The sequence below is a fragment of the Ostreococcus lucimarinus genome, chromosome 17 (genome assembly GCF_000092065.1).
Source record: "Ostreococcus lucimarinus CCE9901 chromosome 17, complete sequence".
NCBI lineage: Eukaryota > Viridiplantae > Chlorophyta > Mamiellophyceae > Mamiellales > Bathycoccaceae > Ostreococcus > Ostreococcus sp. 'lucimarinus'.
This window is the reverse complement of record NC_009371.1, coordinates 205126-217819: the sequence shown is the minus strand read 5'-3', so window position 1 is coordinate 217819 and position 12694 is coordinate 205126. Positions and strand designations below refer to the sequence as shown.

Genomic DNA, 12694 nt, shown 5'->3' with positions numbered 1-12694 from the left:
GCGCGCATGGACCCGCGCGACGTCGCGGCGTACATCGAACGCCAACGCGCGCGGCGCGCGCCGTGCGTGGTCGTGCTCACGCCCGACGACGATGCGCGCGCGCGCGAAAGTTTGAGCGCGGCGCTGGATGTCCCCAGACTCGTCGACGTTTTGCGCCCGTTTCGCGTCGTCGACGACCTGAACGTCGTCGTGCGCGCGGACGCGGAGAACCCGCAGCGAGCGCTGAGCGTGCGGGCGCTAGAGGTGCGGTTTAAGAGCGATTCGGGGGCGACGTCGGCGACGCGGGACGACGCGGAAGCGCGCGGCCGGGACGCCGTCGCGAGCGAATGCTTCGATGTTTCGACCATGACCGACGATACGTGCGGACGGGCGCGACGAGAGACGGGTGATGCGTGCGTGCGACGAGCGAGAACGGAGGCGGAGACGAGCGGGAGGTTTGAGAAATTCTTTGACGCGAACGAGCGGGCGACGGCGTTTAACGAGTGCGAGGCGTTTGATCACGCGCTCGGAGCGATTCTTTGCGTGCGCGCGGGAAAATCTTCGTACGAGGACGTGCTACAATCATTCGAGGACTTAAAACAGCAGTTTTTGCGACTGCCGGTGTTCGCCACGGGTGGAGCGGATCCAGAGACGTGTTTCGGGAAGGTGCTCGTGTGGGACGCGAGAGATGGAGCGACGACAAAGGAAGAAGCGGAGGCTTTGTTGCAGCGCGTGCGTCAGACAGGGGCCTGGGACTGCGAACTATTGACACTGAATTCCGATCTCGAAGGCACGTGCGCGTCTGGGGTCGATTGGAACGAGCATAGGGAAACGGTTATTTCCCGCGCCGCGGCTGAGCGCGCGGGCGTGGCGAACGAGGCGAGTAAAACCATGGGGCGTTACATGAGCTTGGAAGACGTCGATCGGGCAAAAACGTACGTGCGAGTGTTCGTAACGAAAACCTTACTTCCACACATGGAGCGAAAGCTCTTCGCGCTATCGACACAGATTTACAACACGAGAAAAGGTTTAAGAAATCAATTCAAGACCTTTTGGGGACGAAGCACGGCGACGGCGACGGCACATCGAGATGGCGAACAAGGCCATCGATCGCCCGAGGGACAAATTCGGCTCGCCGGAGATTTAGCGTTCATGCTCGGCGATTACGACACTGCGTTGGCGAATTTCAAGCTCGTACATTCGGATTACAAATCGCAAAGTGCGTGGAAGCGATTGGCGAGTTCGTACGAAGCCATGGCGCACGTGTACGTAGCGACTCGTCATTTGCGCAATAAGGCGGATTTGAAAAAAGACATCAACCACGCATATGACAGCGCGATGACGAGTCTGTTGAAGTACGAAACGATCGGTGGGGTTGGTGATTTGCATCTAGCGCACGTCGAGATGTTGAAGGCGCGTTCGGCGGTGGAACATGCCAAGGCGCTGACAGCCATCGGTGCGTATCGGGAAGCGCACGCGCCACTTGTTTCGGCGTCTGCATTTGTACACTCCGATCTGCGAGCGGCACTCTTGCTTGAGCGCGCCGCGTTCGCGTTCGTCCGCTGTCACCCTCCTATGGTGCGCAAATTCGCGTCGTACATGATTTTAGCCGGCGCGAGGTACGTGCGTGCGGGCGCTATAGCGGCTGCGACTCGATGCTACTCCTTCGCTCTGCCGGTGTCGAACGAGTATGGCTGGAGTGCGGCATTAGAGCACTTGAACACCACCCTCGGTCGTCTCGTGGCGAACATCGGACACACGAAAGCGGCGCTGGAGTTTTTCAGAGACGCGGTGGGGTGTGCGGCATATTTACCGGCCGACGCACAAACCGTTCGTATCGATGCGCTCGAAGAATTCGCTGCGAAATACGCGAGTGAAGTGCCCGCGGAGCAGCGCAACGCGAAAGACGACGAGCTGGCGTGTCCCTTGCCCGAAATGAACGTCCAAAAAGTCAAAGTGATATTTGCGGACGATCGTGAGTCGAGCGAATCGACTTCTGATCACGGTGAAGAAGCGTGGAGCGCCATTGAACGGGGTGGAGTTATCCCACAGAACTTGCTTGCGGCCGCACCGGGAGCGAATTGGCTGAGTGGTGGTCCTCGCACGATTGAGATCGAGCAAACAGCAGTGTGCGCCTCCGGCGAAGACGTGAAAATAGACGTCGATTTGAAGAATCCACTCCGCTTGCCTTTGGACGTGAATAATCTGCGTTTGCTGTGGGAGTTTACGCCATCGAATGGGACGTTAGTATCAAACGACCGCGGCGAGACTTCGGACGCACTCGTGCGAGCAAAGGTGGAGAATAAAGTTTTCGCGCCGCAGTCAGAGCAAACGATTCGGCTCACCATCACGCCGAGCGCTTCGGGTGTCTTACGCGTGTCAGGCGTGGCGTGGACCGTGGGGTCGAAACGGGTGCTACACGGCCGTCGATACTTCGATGTCAGTGCGCCTCGAACGCGTCGTGGGGCAAACGGCGAGTGGTTACGCGACGTCACAAAGCACAAACGGTTGGTGTTTAACGTTTGCGAGACGGTGCCAAGATGTGATGGCACGCTCGAAGGCGTCCCCAAGCGCTCAATGGATGGCGCTCTGCAGAGAATAGACTTAGTCATCTCCAACGTCACGCAACCGATGGCAAAATGGATCCGGGTGCGTTTGCCGAGATCCGTTCTCCGTCCAGTTGACGCGTCTCACGTGCCCGTGACCGAACCGACCGTGAAGCGTAATTCGAGTCGAGAGGATCTCGAAAGAGACTCGATAAATCGCGGTGATGGTGACGGTGGGGACGATGACGTCGTAGATAGCGATGGTGTGATCTACGCGCTGCCTGCTTGGGAGACGCTCGAGTCTGGGTCAACGATTCGCTGGCCACTGTGGTTTCATCCAAACGCCGTCGGTCGCACCGCTGTGCGCATCTGCGTGTGCTATCAGCCCGAACCTCCAGCGCCAAAGTTATTGCGCTATCGTACGATTCGTATCTTTGAAAGCGTGGAGGTCACACCTTCCATGCGCGTGAGCGCGATGACGATACCGTCGCCTTCGCATCCGTTGGCGCGAGTCATTCGATTGTCCATTGCGAGTGGGCGAGAGCAAACGGATATCTTCAAACTCGGAAGCGTGCGGCTTGGATCGAGCAAAGATCGCGTGAAGTACGAACTGATACCTCTCATGAAGCACGCCACGGCACCGCGATTGATTGCTCCCGGGGAGACGATCGAGACGCTCATAAAATGTTCGCCGAGCGAGGAGGCAAACGCGAAGGAACTGCTCAACTTTGTGGACGCCATCCCGGAAGAAAGCGCGAAACCCTTGTTTGCGTTTCACAATTCATTCAAAAAGAACGATGCAAAACGTGCGTTGAAAGTGCGCAACGAAGCGATCACGGATGGTTTGATGATAACATGGTCGTTGAAGGGTGGAGATGTCGTCGGCGCGCAGCACGTACGCAACGTCGTCGAGCTCACGCGGTGCACGGATACTACCCGCACACCCAACGAGCTGAAAAGCAAGGTGACCTGGACAATCAATTATGCTAGCACGATTAAGCTCGACGAGACGGCGCCAGGTAACATGACGTACTCATCCGTCACCTTGAGCGCTCGGAACGAATCCGACGACGCGCTCGACATTGTCTTTGTCGCCGACGCGACGTCATCGGCGCCCGCCAACGTTGAAAGCGGCGGCTGGTCTCTGGAAATCGATAAGAACGCGTGGCAAAACCGAGAAACGCTACCCACAAGCGAGGACAAGCGCCGACGGCCGATTCCCCTGCCGCCTGGCAAACCTATTGTGTGGGTTGGCCCAGTGCGCCGCGTCGCCAAAAACGTCGCCCCTGGCGCGGTTTTCAATTTCCCCCTCACCATCGCGTGTTTCGCCAAAGGCGATCACATTTTAGATGGTTACACGCTGAGCTGGACCGAAACTGCGCCCGCGCCCTCCGCGACGCCGGGATCGATGTCCATATCCTCGGTCTCGCGAGCCACCGACGGCGCTCGCGTCGCCGTTCCGACGGATGCCCGCAACGCGCCATTCATCATCACCGTCACGTAGCGCAATAGATGAAGCATGTAAATACAACTCTAACTAGACACGCGCAACACGAGGTCTCACACCATGGGTAAGAGCAATTCCGGATCGTCCCACGCCTCGACAGCACGCGGGCATCGCGCGCGACGCTCGCGCGACGGGACGGCGGCCGCCACACAGTGCCGCGTCGCGTCGACGATGGCGGGGAAGATTCAGCGGCAAAAGCTCGCCAAGGGCGGCAGTCGCGGACGGTACGGCGTCTCGGGACTGAGCGCGTTTCGCAGCAAGAGCCGACCGGCGCGACGGGCGCCGATCGCGCGGAATCGCGGCGCGGACTATCAAAAGTTTGTGGAACTGCGAGCCAAGGTGGACGCGCTGAGCGCGGAGGAGGCGAAGGGAACGCTCGATAAGGCGACGGCGAAGGAATTGAAGAACTTGCGAGCGAAGTTGACGCTGAAGGAGCGCAAACACGGGGGCGGGGCGTGAGGGCGAGGTCGCGGGAACGCGAGGGCGGGACGCGGCGGCTGAGAGGCGAAAAAGCCGCGGGATCGCGAAAACGACGCGTCGATCGCGCGAGGATGTAAAATACCGAACATCGTATACTGTAGTGTTTTGTGTGCTACTCGCTGTGTGGTCACAGTACAACCCGCTAATAAGTTTCACGCTAGGGATGACGAACGGCGTCGCCTCGTTCGTTCGTTCGCTCCGTCGGTCGCCGATAGCGCCGCCGGGGTTATAGGAAATAACCGGGCAACGTCGCGCGAGGCGCCATCATGGTTGAGTTTTCGGTGGTTTCCGTGAAATACTTAACCTCGCGATCGAGGTTATCGTCAAAAGCTAAGATGGAGGCGACGTTGCCGCACCGGTAGCAATAATTCGGCGCGCTCCAAACCGTCACCAAATTCTTATCCGGAAACATGTACTTCAACCCTTCCTGCACCAACTGATGCGCCCTACAAATCAAGTTTAATCCATTTATCTCGTTGAACTCGTCCGTCACCCTTCGGCCGAACAACCACCCCGCCCCTCTCGGGCTCACCGCCCACGTCTCGATGTCCTCCGGGTCGCTCCACATTAAATCACAAAACGGTCCCTCGTGCGGAATCTCGCACAACCGATCGATCGTCCGCACTTGATCAATCGTTCGTATGTCTGGACTCAACCCACCGTGCACGCACAGCACCTTCCCATCGATCACGCACGCCAACCCCAAGTAATCGAACACGTCCGTGCACCACCGCCACGCGTTCGCGCTTCCGTACTTCCTCTGACACTCATCGTAGAACCCGTACACCTGCGTGATCTGTCGGCTCTCGTGATTTCCTCGCAACAGCGTCACGTGCGCGGGCCAGCGCGCTTTCAGCAGCATCAGCAGCGTGAACGACTCCAGACTGTTGTATCCGCGATCGACGAAGTCGCCCATGAAAATGTAATTCGTCCCCGGCACCTCTCCGCCGGTCTCGAGCAGTTTCATCAGGTCGTGAAACTGTCCGTGAATGTCACCGCACACCGTCACCGGGCTGTGCACGCTCTGGACGTTGGATTCCTCGACGAGGAGCTCTTTGACGCGGGCGCAGAGATTTCTCAGTTCGTGCTCTTCGAGCGGCTCGCAGCGGCGGATCTTGGCGAGCCAGGCGTCGAGGTCGAGCGGGGACATCGCGCGTGGATCGATTCAGGCGATCGCGGCGTCGCGAATGCGCGCGCGCGCGCGTGTGCGCGCGCGGGCGGCAATCTTTACTCACCGTGAAATCTTGGGGTTTAGTTGCGTCGGAGGCGCGGAACGGGGCGTGAAAATACAAAATACGCGCGCCGTTCGATCTCACGCGATGCGCGCTGTGACGACGGATAAATACTCGCCGAACGCGTACGCGGGGTCGATGGGCTGATCGCACCCGGCGCCGCGGATGGAGAGCATCGTGGCGGAGACGCCGCTGGCGCGCGAGGCGTTTTCGACGATTTTGGGAAGCAACCGCTCTTGCGTCACCGCGCCCGAACACGAGCAGGTGATTAAAATACCGCCCGGACGAAGCAAGGTCATCGCGCGCTTGTTCAACCCGACGTACTTCGGGATGGCTTTTTTGAGCGCGGGCTTGGTCGGCGCGAACTTGGGCGGGTCCAAAACTACGACGTCGTACGATCCGGCGCGGCCGGCGTCGATCTCGGCTTGCATGAAATCGAACGCGTCTGCGCGAACAAAGTTGACTTTGTCCTGAAGACCGTTTAACTCGGCGTTCTTTTTCGCCATGTCGAGCGCGGACTCGGAGCTGTCGACGGCGACGACGTCCGAGGCGCCTCCGAGCGCCGCGTTCAGCGCGAAGCCACCGGTGTAACAGCAAACGTCCAAAACGCGTTTTCCGCGCGCGATCTCGCGCATCACCTTGCGATTATCTCGTTGATCGACGTAGAATCCTGTCTTGTGACCACCGGCGATGTCGATCGCGTATTGCACGCCGTCTTCGAGCACCTTCACGTCGCTCGGCACCGCTTCTCCGACTTTGGCGCCCGTCGCGGCGTCGTAATAATCAATCAAGTTTTCCCCTTCCCAGGGCGTTCCCTCGACTTCGTACATTTTCTCGTCTCGTCGCCACACCACCTTCGTGTTCGCCCCCAAAACGTCCGCGAACGCGCGCAAGATGACGTCTCGTCTCTGCTCCACCCACGCCGCCGTGGAGCTCGCCACGACGATTTCGCCGTACACGTCCGCGTTTAACCCAGAAATCTTATCCCCCTCCGAGTTCAGCAGCCTGTAACACGTCGTTCGTTCGTTCCCGACTAACCCTAAATCCCGTCTCAACTCGTACGCTTCGCGTATCCTCTGCGCCACGACGCCGTCGCCGTCTTCGCATCCTCGCTCCCACGCCTGGCTCAGCGCCCGCACCGAATACGAGCTAGTCTCGTTATAAAATCCGTAGCATATCGGCGAGAGCGCGTGATCGGTGACTTGCACCCAATCGCCCGTTCGCGCTTCGCCCTCCACGCGTTCGATCGCGCCCGCGTAGACGATAGGATTACCGTCCAAGAACATGTTCGCCTTGCCTCGAGCCACCACCACGCGCGTCAGCGCGCTCCGCCGCGCGTCCTCCAGATTCGCGCTCTGTTCGCCGTCAAAGTTCCGTCGCTGGCGCTGCACAACGTCCGCGCTCGAGGACTGCGCGCGACGGCCGCCGTCGGGGCGTCCACGACCGCTCGTCGACGGTTTTCTCGGCGCGGTGGCGGCGGCGGAGGTTACGAAACGTCGCGTTTGCGCGCGCGATGGACGCGCGCGCAGGGCGAACGAGGCGCCGCGCGCGAGGCGTTGCATCGTGTGCGCGCGTGCGCGTGCGTGCGAGCGCGCGGGTGCGCGACGCGCGTGGAAGTGCGGACGACGCGCGTTCGCGCGCCAAGAATTGGAACTCGAGCTCTGGGCGACGGCGAAAACGAAACGAGTAAAGTGGTTAAAGTTACAGCCGTGCTAAATGATACTTGCGTCGCTCGCTTGAGTCGCTCGAGTATAAGTGCTTAATCTCCGCGGACGAAGAAATTAAGAGGCGGCTTCGGCGCCGGCCGCTTCGGCGTTTTCGCGTAAAATTTCATCCAACGTCGGCTCGAGGGTGTTGATGCAGTTGTCCTTGTTCATGATTTTGTCCAAGCCGAACAAACCGATGCGGAAAGTGTTGTTGCCGGCGGGTTCGTTGATCATGAACGGAACGCCCGCGGCGATTTGGAAACCCTTAGACTTGAACTTGGCGAACATGGTGGCGTCATCCGTGTACGACACGACGACGCCCGGCGCCTCGAACCCCTTGGCGGCGACGGATTTCAATCCCTTGCTCGCCATCATCTTGCGGCACTCAGTGCCGAGATCCCATGCCATTTGCTTGACCTTGTCGAAACCAACCTTTTCGGTCGCCATCGCCGCGCGTTCGAACAAAGTCAACGCGTCGGTGGGCATGGTGGTGTAGTACGCGAACCCGCCCGCCAAGTAGGCATCCATGACTTCGAGCCACTTGCGCATGTTGATGACCATGGAGGTGGATTGCGAGTTGCGCGTCGCGTGCACGCCGCGTTCGCCGAGCATGATCACGCTCGCGCACGCCGGACCAGTCCAGCCCTTTTGCGGCGCGCTCAAGATGGCGTCCACGCCGGTCGCCTTCATGTCCACCCAAATCGTGCCGCTCGCGATGGAATCGAGCACGAACAGCCCCCCGTGCGCGTGCACGGCGTCGGCCACAGCCTTGATGTACGAATCCGGCAGAATGATCCCAGTCGACGTCTCCACGTGCGGCGCGAACACCACCGCGGGTTTTTCCTTGTTGATCATCTCCACGACCTCCGCCAAGGGCGGTGGCGCGAACGCCGGCGTCTTTTCGTCGTCCACCGCGCGTCCTCGCATCACGATCGTCTCGCTCGGGATTTGCGTTTGCTCAAAAATATCCGTCCATCGATAGCTAAAGTACCCATTACGAATCACGAGCGCCTTTTTCCCGCTGCACCACTGTCGCGCGACCGCCTCCATCCCGTACGTCCCGCTTCCCGGCATGATCACCACGCCGCTCGCGTTGTACGCCCGCTTCATCATCCCGTCGATGTTCTTCATCGTCTCGCAGAACACCGGCGACATGTGATTGATCGCTCGATCCGTGTACACGACGGAGTACTCCTTCAATCCACCGTTGTGTTCGAGCGCGAGCGGGCGATCGTGGAACCCCTTATCGCTGAAGTCGCCGAGGTGGTGCGCGCCCGCGCTCTTCGCGCGCACGCCCCCCTGCGTCGTCGCCATCGCGACGTCGCGCGTCGTCGCCGCCGTCGCGTTCGCCGCGGACGCGCCGCGAGCGAGACGCGCGTGGATTTGTTCGCGCGCCGCGCCGAGCGCGCGTCGTCGGAGGGCGTACATCGTCGCCGTCGTCGCGCGCGTCGCCGTGTGCGGGGCGCGGCGACGCGCGCGCGCGCCGAACCGACGCGAGACGACCCGTTCGGACACGCGTGGCTGCGCATACAGTGTAATTACAGTTACACGCATCGAGTCGTGGCACACGGCGACGGATAACGGATTGAGCGCGTATAACGATGTGAATGACGCTATGAAACGATGCGAAAATCACGCGACGGTGCCGACGGAGGGGGCCTGGCGCGCTATAACCGCGAAACGCCGTGACGTCACGACGCGCGCGCGCGACCCGTCGAGGCGAGTTTCGCGCGCGCGGCGTCGATCGACGGCGCGAGGTTGGGCGACGGGCGATCGGCCGGGTTCGCGACCCATCGCGCGCGGCGCGCGCGCGCGGCGCGGCAGACGGCGGCGATGGCGGCGCGCGCGCGCGCGCGCGTCGAGATCGGCGCGCGCGGCGTCGCGCGCGACGGCGCGCGGCGCGCGCGCGCGCGGGCGCGCGCGACGGCGACGCGACGGCGCGACGACGCGACGACGGCGACGGCGACGGCGACGGCGAGACGCGCGCGGGACGCGCGGGACGCGCGCGGGACGCGCGCGAACGCGCGACGGCGCGCGAGAGACGTCAGACGCATGTTTTTCGGGTCGGGGACGTACGACTCGTTCGACGACGTCGACGGCGGCGCGCGAGGGACGGGGCGGGAGAACGACGACGACGACCCGGAGCGCGCGGCGTTCGAGCTCGCGGAGTGGACGTCGCAGTCGCTGGCGAAGCGCACGAGGGATTGCTTGAAATTGGCGGATTCGAGCGGGATATGGACGGTCGGGACGACGGCGCTGGTGTTCGTGATCGCGGGATTCGAGTCGTTGGAGGCGGAGGCGGCGACGCGAGGCGTGTCGCTGGAGTACGTGCTGCCGCAATTCGTGCCGAAGGCGTTCGCGCCGGCGCTGGCGGACGGGGGGATCGAACGCGCGGAATCGTGCTTGCAGGCGATATTCTTGTTTGAGTACGTCGTGCGGGCGTGGAGCGAGGAGTTTCAGTTGAAGTATTTGCGCTCGCCGGTGGCGCTCATCGATTTTTTGTCGCTGCTGCCGACGTTTGGGTTCATCTTGAGTTTAGTCGGGATCGGGGGGGCGGGGCAGGGCGCGACGGAGCAGTTCCGCCCGTTGCGTTTGTTTCGAGCGCTGCGCTTGCTCCGGGTGTTAGATCTCGACGGAGAGAAGACGCGCGAGACGACGAAGCGGGAGAAGACGCAAAACGAAAAAGTCGTCGCCGTCGCCGTGGAGTTTTTGTGCGTGTTTTTAATCAGCGGGGAGTTGTTTTATGATTTAGAAGTCGACACGAATCCGAACATTTCGGACGTAGGCGACGCGATTTATTGGAGTTTTTTGACCCTGACGGGCATCGGACAACCTTTCGAGGCGACGACGGCGCAAGGGCGCGTGGCGACGGTGGTTTCGATTTTAACCGCCGTCGTCGTCGTCCCGTTGCAGCTCGCGGTTTTAGTGTCCGCGCAAACCGAAGCGCAGGCACGAATAGGAGAGGGAGGCGCGACATTGAGTGCGCCTCCGCCGTCGATGGCAAAAATTGGACTCGCGGGGCCGCCGATCGCGCCGAAGAGGAGGTCGCCGCAAGAGGAAGAGGCGATGTCGACGATGGCGTCTGACTTCGGTAACGATTTTTGGAGCGGGACCATGGACGAAGATTCGCAGTGGTTGCGCCTTCGAGAGCGCGAAGAGTTGAGAGATGCGAGAAAGAAGATCAAATCTCAGGAGATCTCCATCGCAGCGCTGAGGACGGAGAATAGAAAGCTCCGAAAGGCGTTGGACGAAGCCGATCTTTTGGCGGGCCTGGACGGTTTGGAGCTCGAATTAGAGGAAGACGTAGCGTTTTAATGCATTCATTCATTCATTCATTCATTCTTTGCTTTTATGAAGTGTCGTTTTTAACAACTTATTCGCTATCCGATTGAAATTTAATAGAATTCACGGCGCTGTCGTCAATGGCTCCGCCAAAGTAGCTTCGTTTACGTTTGTTCTTCTCGTGTTGAAAACGCGCGCCACGCACTTGTCCGAGGACTTCCTGCGCCTTGGCGCCGTATCCCGCATCACCGAATGTACCTTCATAAGACATATCCCACGAGCCTTTCTTGCCCAACCATTCCGCGCTATTAACTCTGTGCGGTGAAGAAAACGAATAACGCGTCGCCGTCAGTCTCAGAAACGAGTTAATAGTCGCGAGTTTTTCAAACGAGACGAGTGTCGATGCATCGATGAGGGTGTCAAACGCGCCACCGAGGACAAGAAGGCTCTCACCTTTGAAAAGGCACACCCGGTTGCTTCTCGCCCGGAGGCGCGCTCTTGCTTCCCTTCGCGCTATCCTTGCGTACCTTGTCGCTCGAGCTCGACGAGCTGCTGGAAGACGAAGACGAGGACGACGAAGACGACTTGGACTCAGATTTCGCGTCGGAGGAGGAGCTTGAAGAGCTTGATGACGAGGAAGAATCATCCTTCTTCGCCTCTTCTTCCGCCTTTTCCGAAGAAGATGAAGATGAAGATGAAGATGAAGATGAGGACGACTTGGACTTGGACTTGGACTTTGAGGAAGAGCTCGAAGAGCTGCTGGAAGACGAAGAGTCATCCTTCTCCTCTTCCTTCTTTTCTTCCGAGGAAGAAGAAGAAGAAGAAGATGATGAAGAAGAAGATGACGAGGAGGCGTCATCCTTGGTCTCTTCCTTCTTTTGTTCCGAGGAAGAAGAAGAGGAGGAAGAGGAGGAAGAGGAGGAAGAGGAGGAAGAGGAGGAAGAGGAGGAAGAGGAGGAATCCTTCTTGGCTTCTTCCTTCTTTTCCGACGAGGAAGAGGAGGAGGAGGACGACGATGAGGAGGAAGAGCTTTCTTTCTTCTTCTCTGACGAAGACGACGAAGACGACGAAGACGACGAAGACGAAGACGAGTCATCCTTCTTGGCTTCCTCCTGTTTTTCAGACGAAGACGAAGACGAAGACGAAGACGAAGACGAAGACGAAGACGAAGAGCTACTCTTGCTCTTGCTCTTGCTCTTGCTCTTGTCCGATTCGCTATCGCTCGAAGATGCGCTCGACTTCTCCTTTTTCTCCGAGCTACTACTGCTGCTGCTGCTCGACGACGAGGAGCTGGACTTTTCCTTCTTCGCTTCCTCCTCGCTGCTGCTGCTGCTGCTGCTGCTGCTGCTGCTCGACGAAGACGACGACTTCGAACCCGACCCACTCGCGCTTTTCTTCCCCGACTCGCTCGACGAGCTCGAATCCGCCGGTTTCGCCTTCTTCGCCGCCGACCCTCCGCTAGAATCATTCGCCTTGCGCTTCGCCCCTCGACTCTCCTCCCACGCCTCCACGAGCGCCTCGGCGCCGCCCTCGCTCGCGTCCGCCCCCGCCGCCTCGCTCGCCTCCACCAGCGTCCGGTGCGCCTTCAGCTTCCGTTCGCTCCGCATCGCTTGCACCGTCTTATTCAGTCCACACGCGCGCAGATACTCCTCCACGGGCGCCAGCAACGGCCCGAGTCGCGCGTCATCCACCGCGCTCGCCGGCGGCGGCGCCATCGTCACGCGTCGCCCGTTCCCGTCGTCCCCTCGCGCCCGCTCGCCCGCTCGAGCGCGGTCGTCGCGATCGCGAGGCGTCTCGATCGTTCGCTCGCGTTCGTTCGCGTCCGCGCGCGCGTCCACGCCCGCGCGTCGCGCGCGTCGGTCGAGGAATGCGGCGCCGCGACCGGGCGCCGCCGCCAAGGGGACGGATTTTAGCGGCGAATCAATCGACGAGTCGCGAACCGTCGAATGAGTCATAATGGAC

At 60.4% G+C, this 12694-nt stretch overlaps 7 protein-coding genes across 7 annotated transcripts; 3 read left to right on the top strand and 4 right to left on the bottom strand.

Annotated features, from left to right (window-relative positions):
* Positions 1 to 6: 6 nt before the first annotated feature.
* On the top strand, positions 7 to 4029 carry OSTLU_25730 (predicted protein; the record flags this gene model as incomplete). Its single annotated transcript, XM_001422196.1, has 1 exon — positions 7 to 4029. The coding sequence occupies one exon, from the start codon at positions 7 to 9 to the stop codon at positions 4027 to 4029; it is 4023 nt and encodes a 1340-aa protein (XP_001422233.1).
* A 174-nt stretch (positions 4030 to 4203) lies between these two features.
* On the top strand, positions 4204 to 4491 carry OSTLU_28320 (predicted protein; the record flags this gene model as incomplete). The annotated part of the gene is made up of 1 exon (XM_001422195.1): positions 4204 to 4491. One exon carries the CDS (start codon positions 4204 to 4206, stop codon positions 4489 to 4491), a length of 288 nt encoding a protein of 95 aa, XP_001422232.1.
* A 247-nt stretch (positions 4492 to 4738) lies between these two features.
* OSTLU_42032 (predicted protein) lies at positions 4739 to 5662 on the bottom strand (the record flags this gene model as incomplete). The annotated part of the gene is made up of 1 exon (XM_001422092.1): positions 4739 to 5662. One exon carries the CDS (start codon positions 5660 to 5662, stop codon positions 4739 to 4741), a length of 924 nt encoding a protein of 307 aa, XP_001422129.1.
* A 162-nt stretch (positions 5663 to 5824) lies between these two features.
* On the bottom strand, positions 5825 to 7306 carry OSTLU_41962 (predicted protein; the record flags this gene model as incomplete). Its single annotated transcript, XM_001422091.1, has 1 exon — positions 5825 to 7306. The coding sequence occupies one exon, from the start codon at positions 7304 to 7306 to the stop codon at positions 5825 to 5827; it is 1482 nt and encodes a 493-aa protein (XP_001422128.1).
* Positions 7307 to 7525: 219 nt separating this feature from the next.
* OSTLU_18704 (predicted protein) lies at positions 7526 to 8605 on the bottom strand (the record flags this gene model as incomplete). Its single annotated transcript, XM_001422090.1, has 1 exon — positions 7526 to 8605. One exon carries the CDS (start codon positions 8603 to 8605, stop codon positions 7526 to 7528), a length of 1080 nt encoding a protein of 359 aa, XP_001422127.1.
* Positions 8606 to 9283: 678 nt separating this feature from the next.
* Positions 9284 to 10765, top strand: OSTLU_18703 (VIC family transporter: potassium ion channel subfamily G; the record flags this gene model as incomplete). The annotated part of the gene is made up of 1 exon (XM_001422194.1): positions 9284 to 10765. The coding sequence occupies one exon, from the start codon at positions 9284 to 9286 to the stop codon at positions 10763 to 10765; it is 1482 nt and encodes a 493-aa protein (XP_001422231.1).
* A 58-nt stretch (positions 10766 to 10823) lies between these two features.
* OSTLU_28315 (predicted protein) lies at positions 10824 to 12584 on the bottom strand (the record flags this gene model as incomplete). The annotated part of the gene is made up of 2 exons (XM_001422089.1): positions 11186 to 12584; positions 10824 to 11046 (listed from the first exon to the last, which is right to left on the bottom strand). Exons 1-2 carry the CDS (start codon positions 12445 to 12447, stop codon positions 10824 to 10826), a joined length of 1485 nt encoding a protein of 494 aa, XP_001422126.1. The 5' UTR covers positions 12448 to 12584.
* Positions 12585 to 12694: the final 110 nt, after the last annotated feature.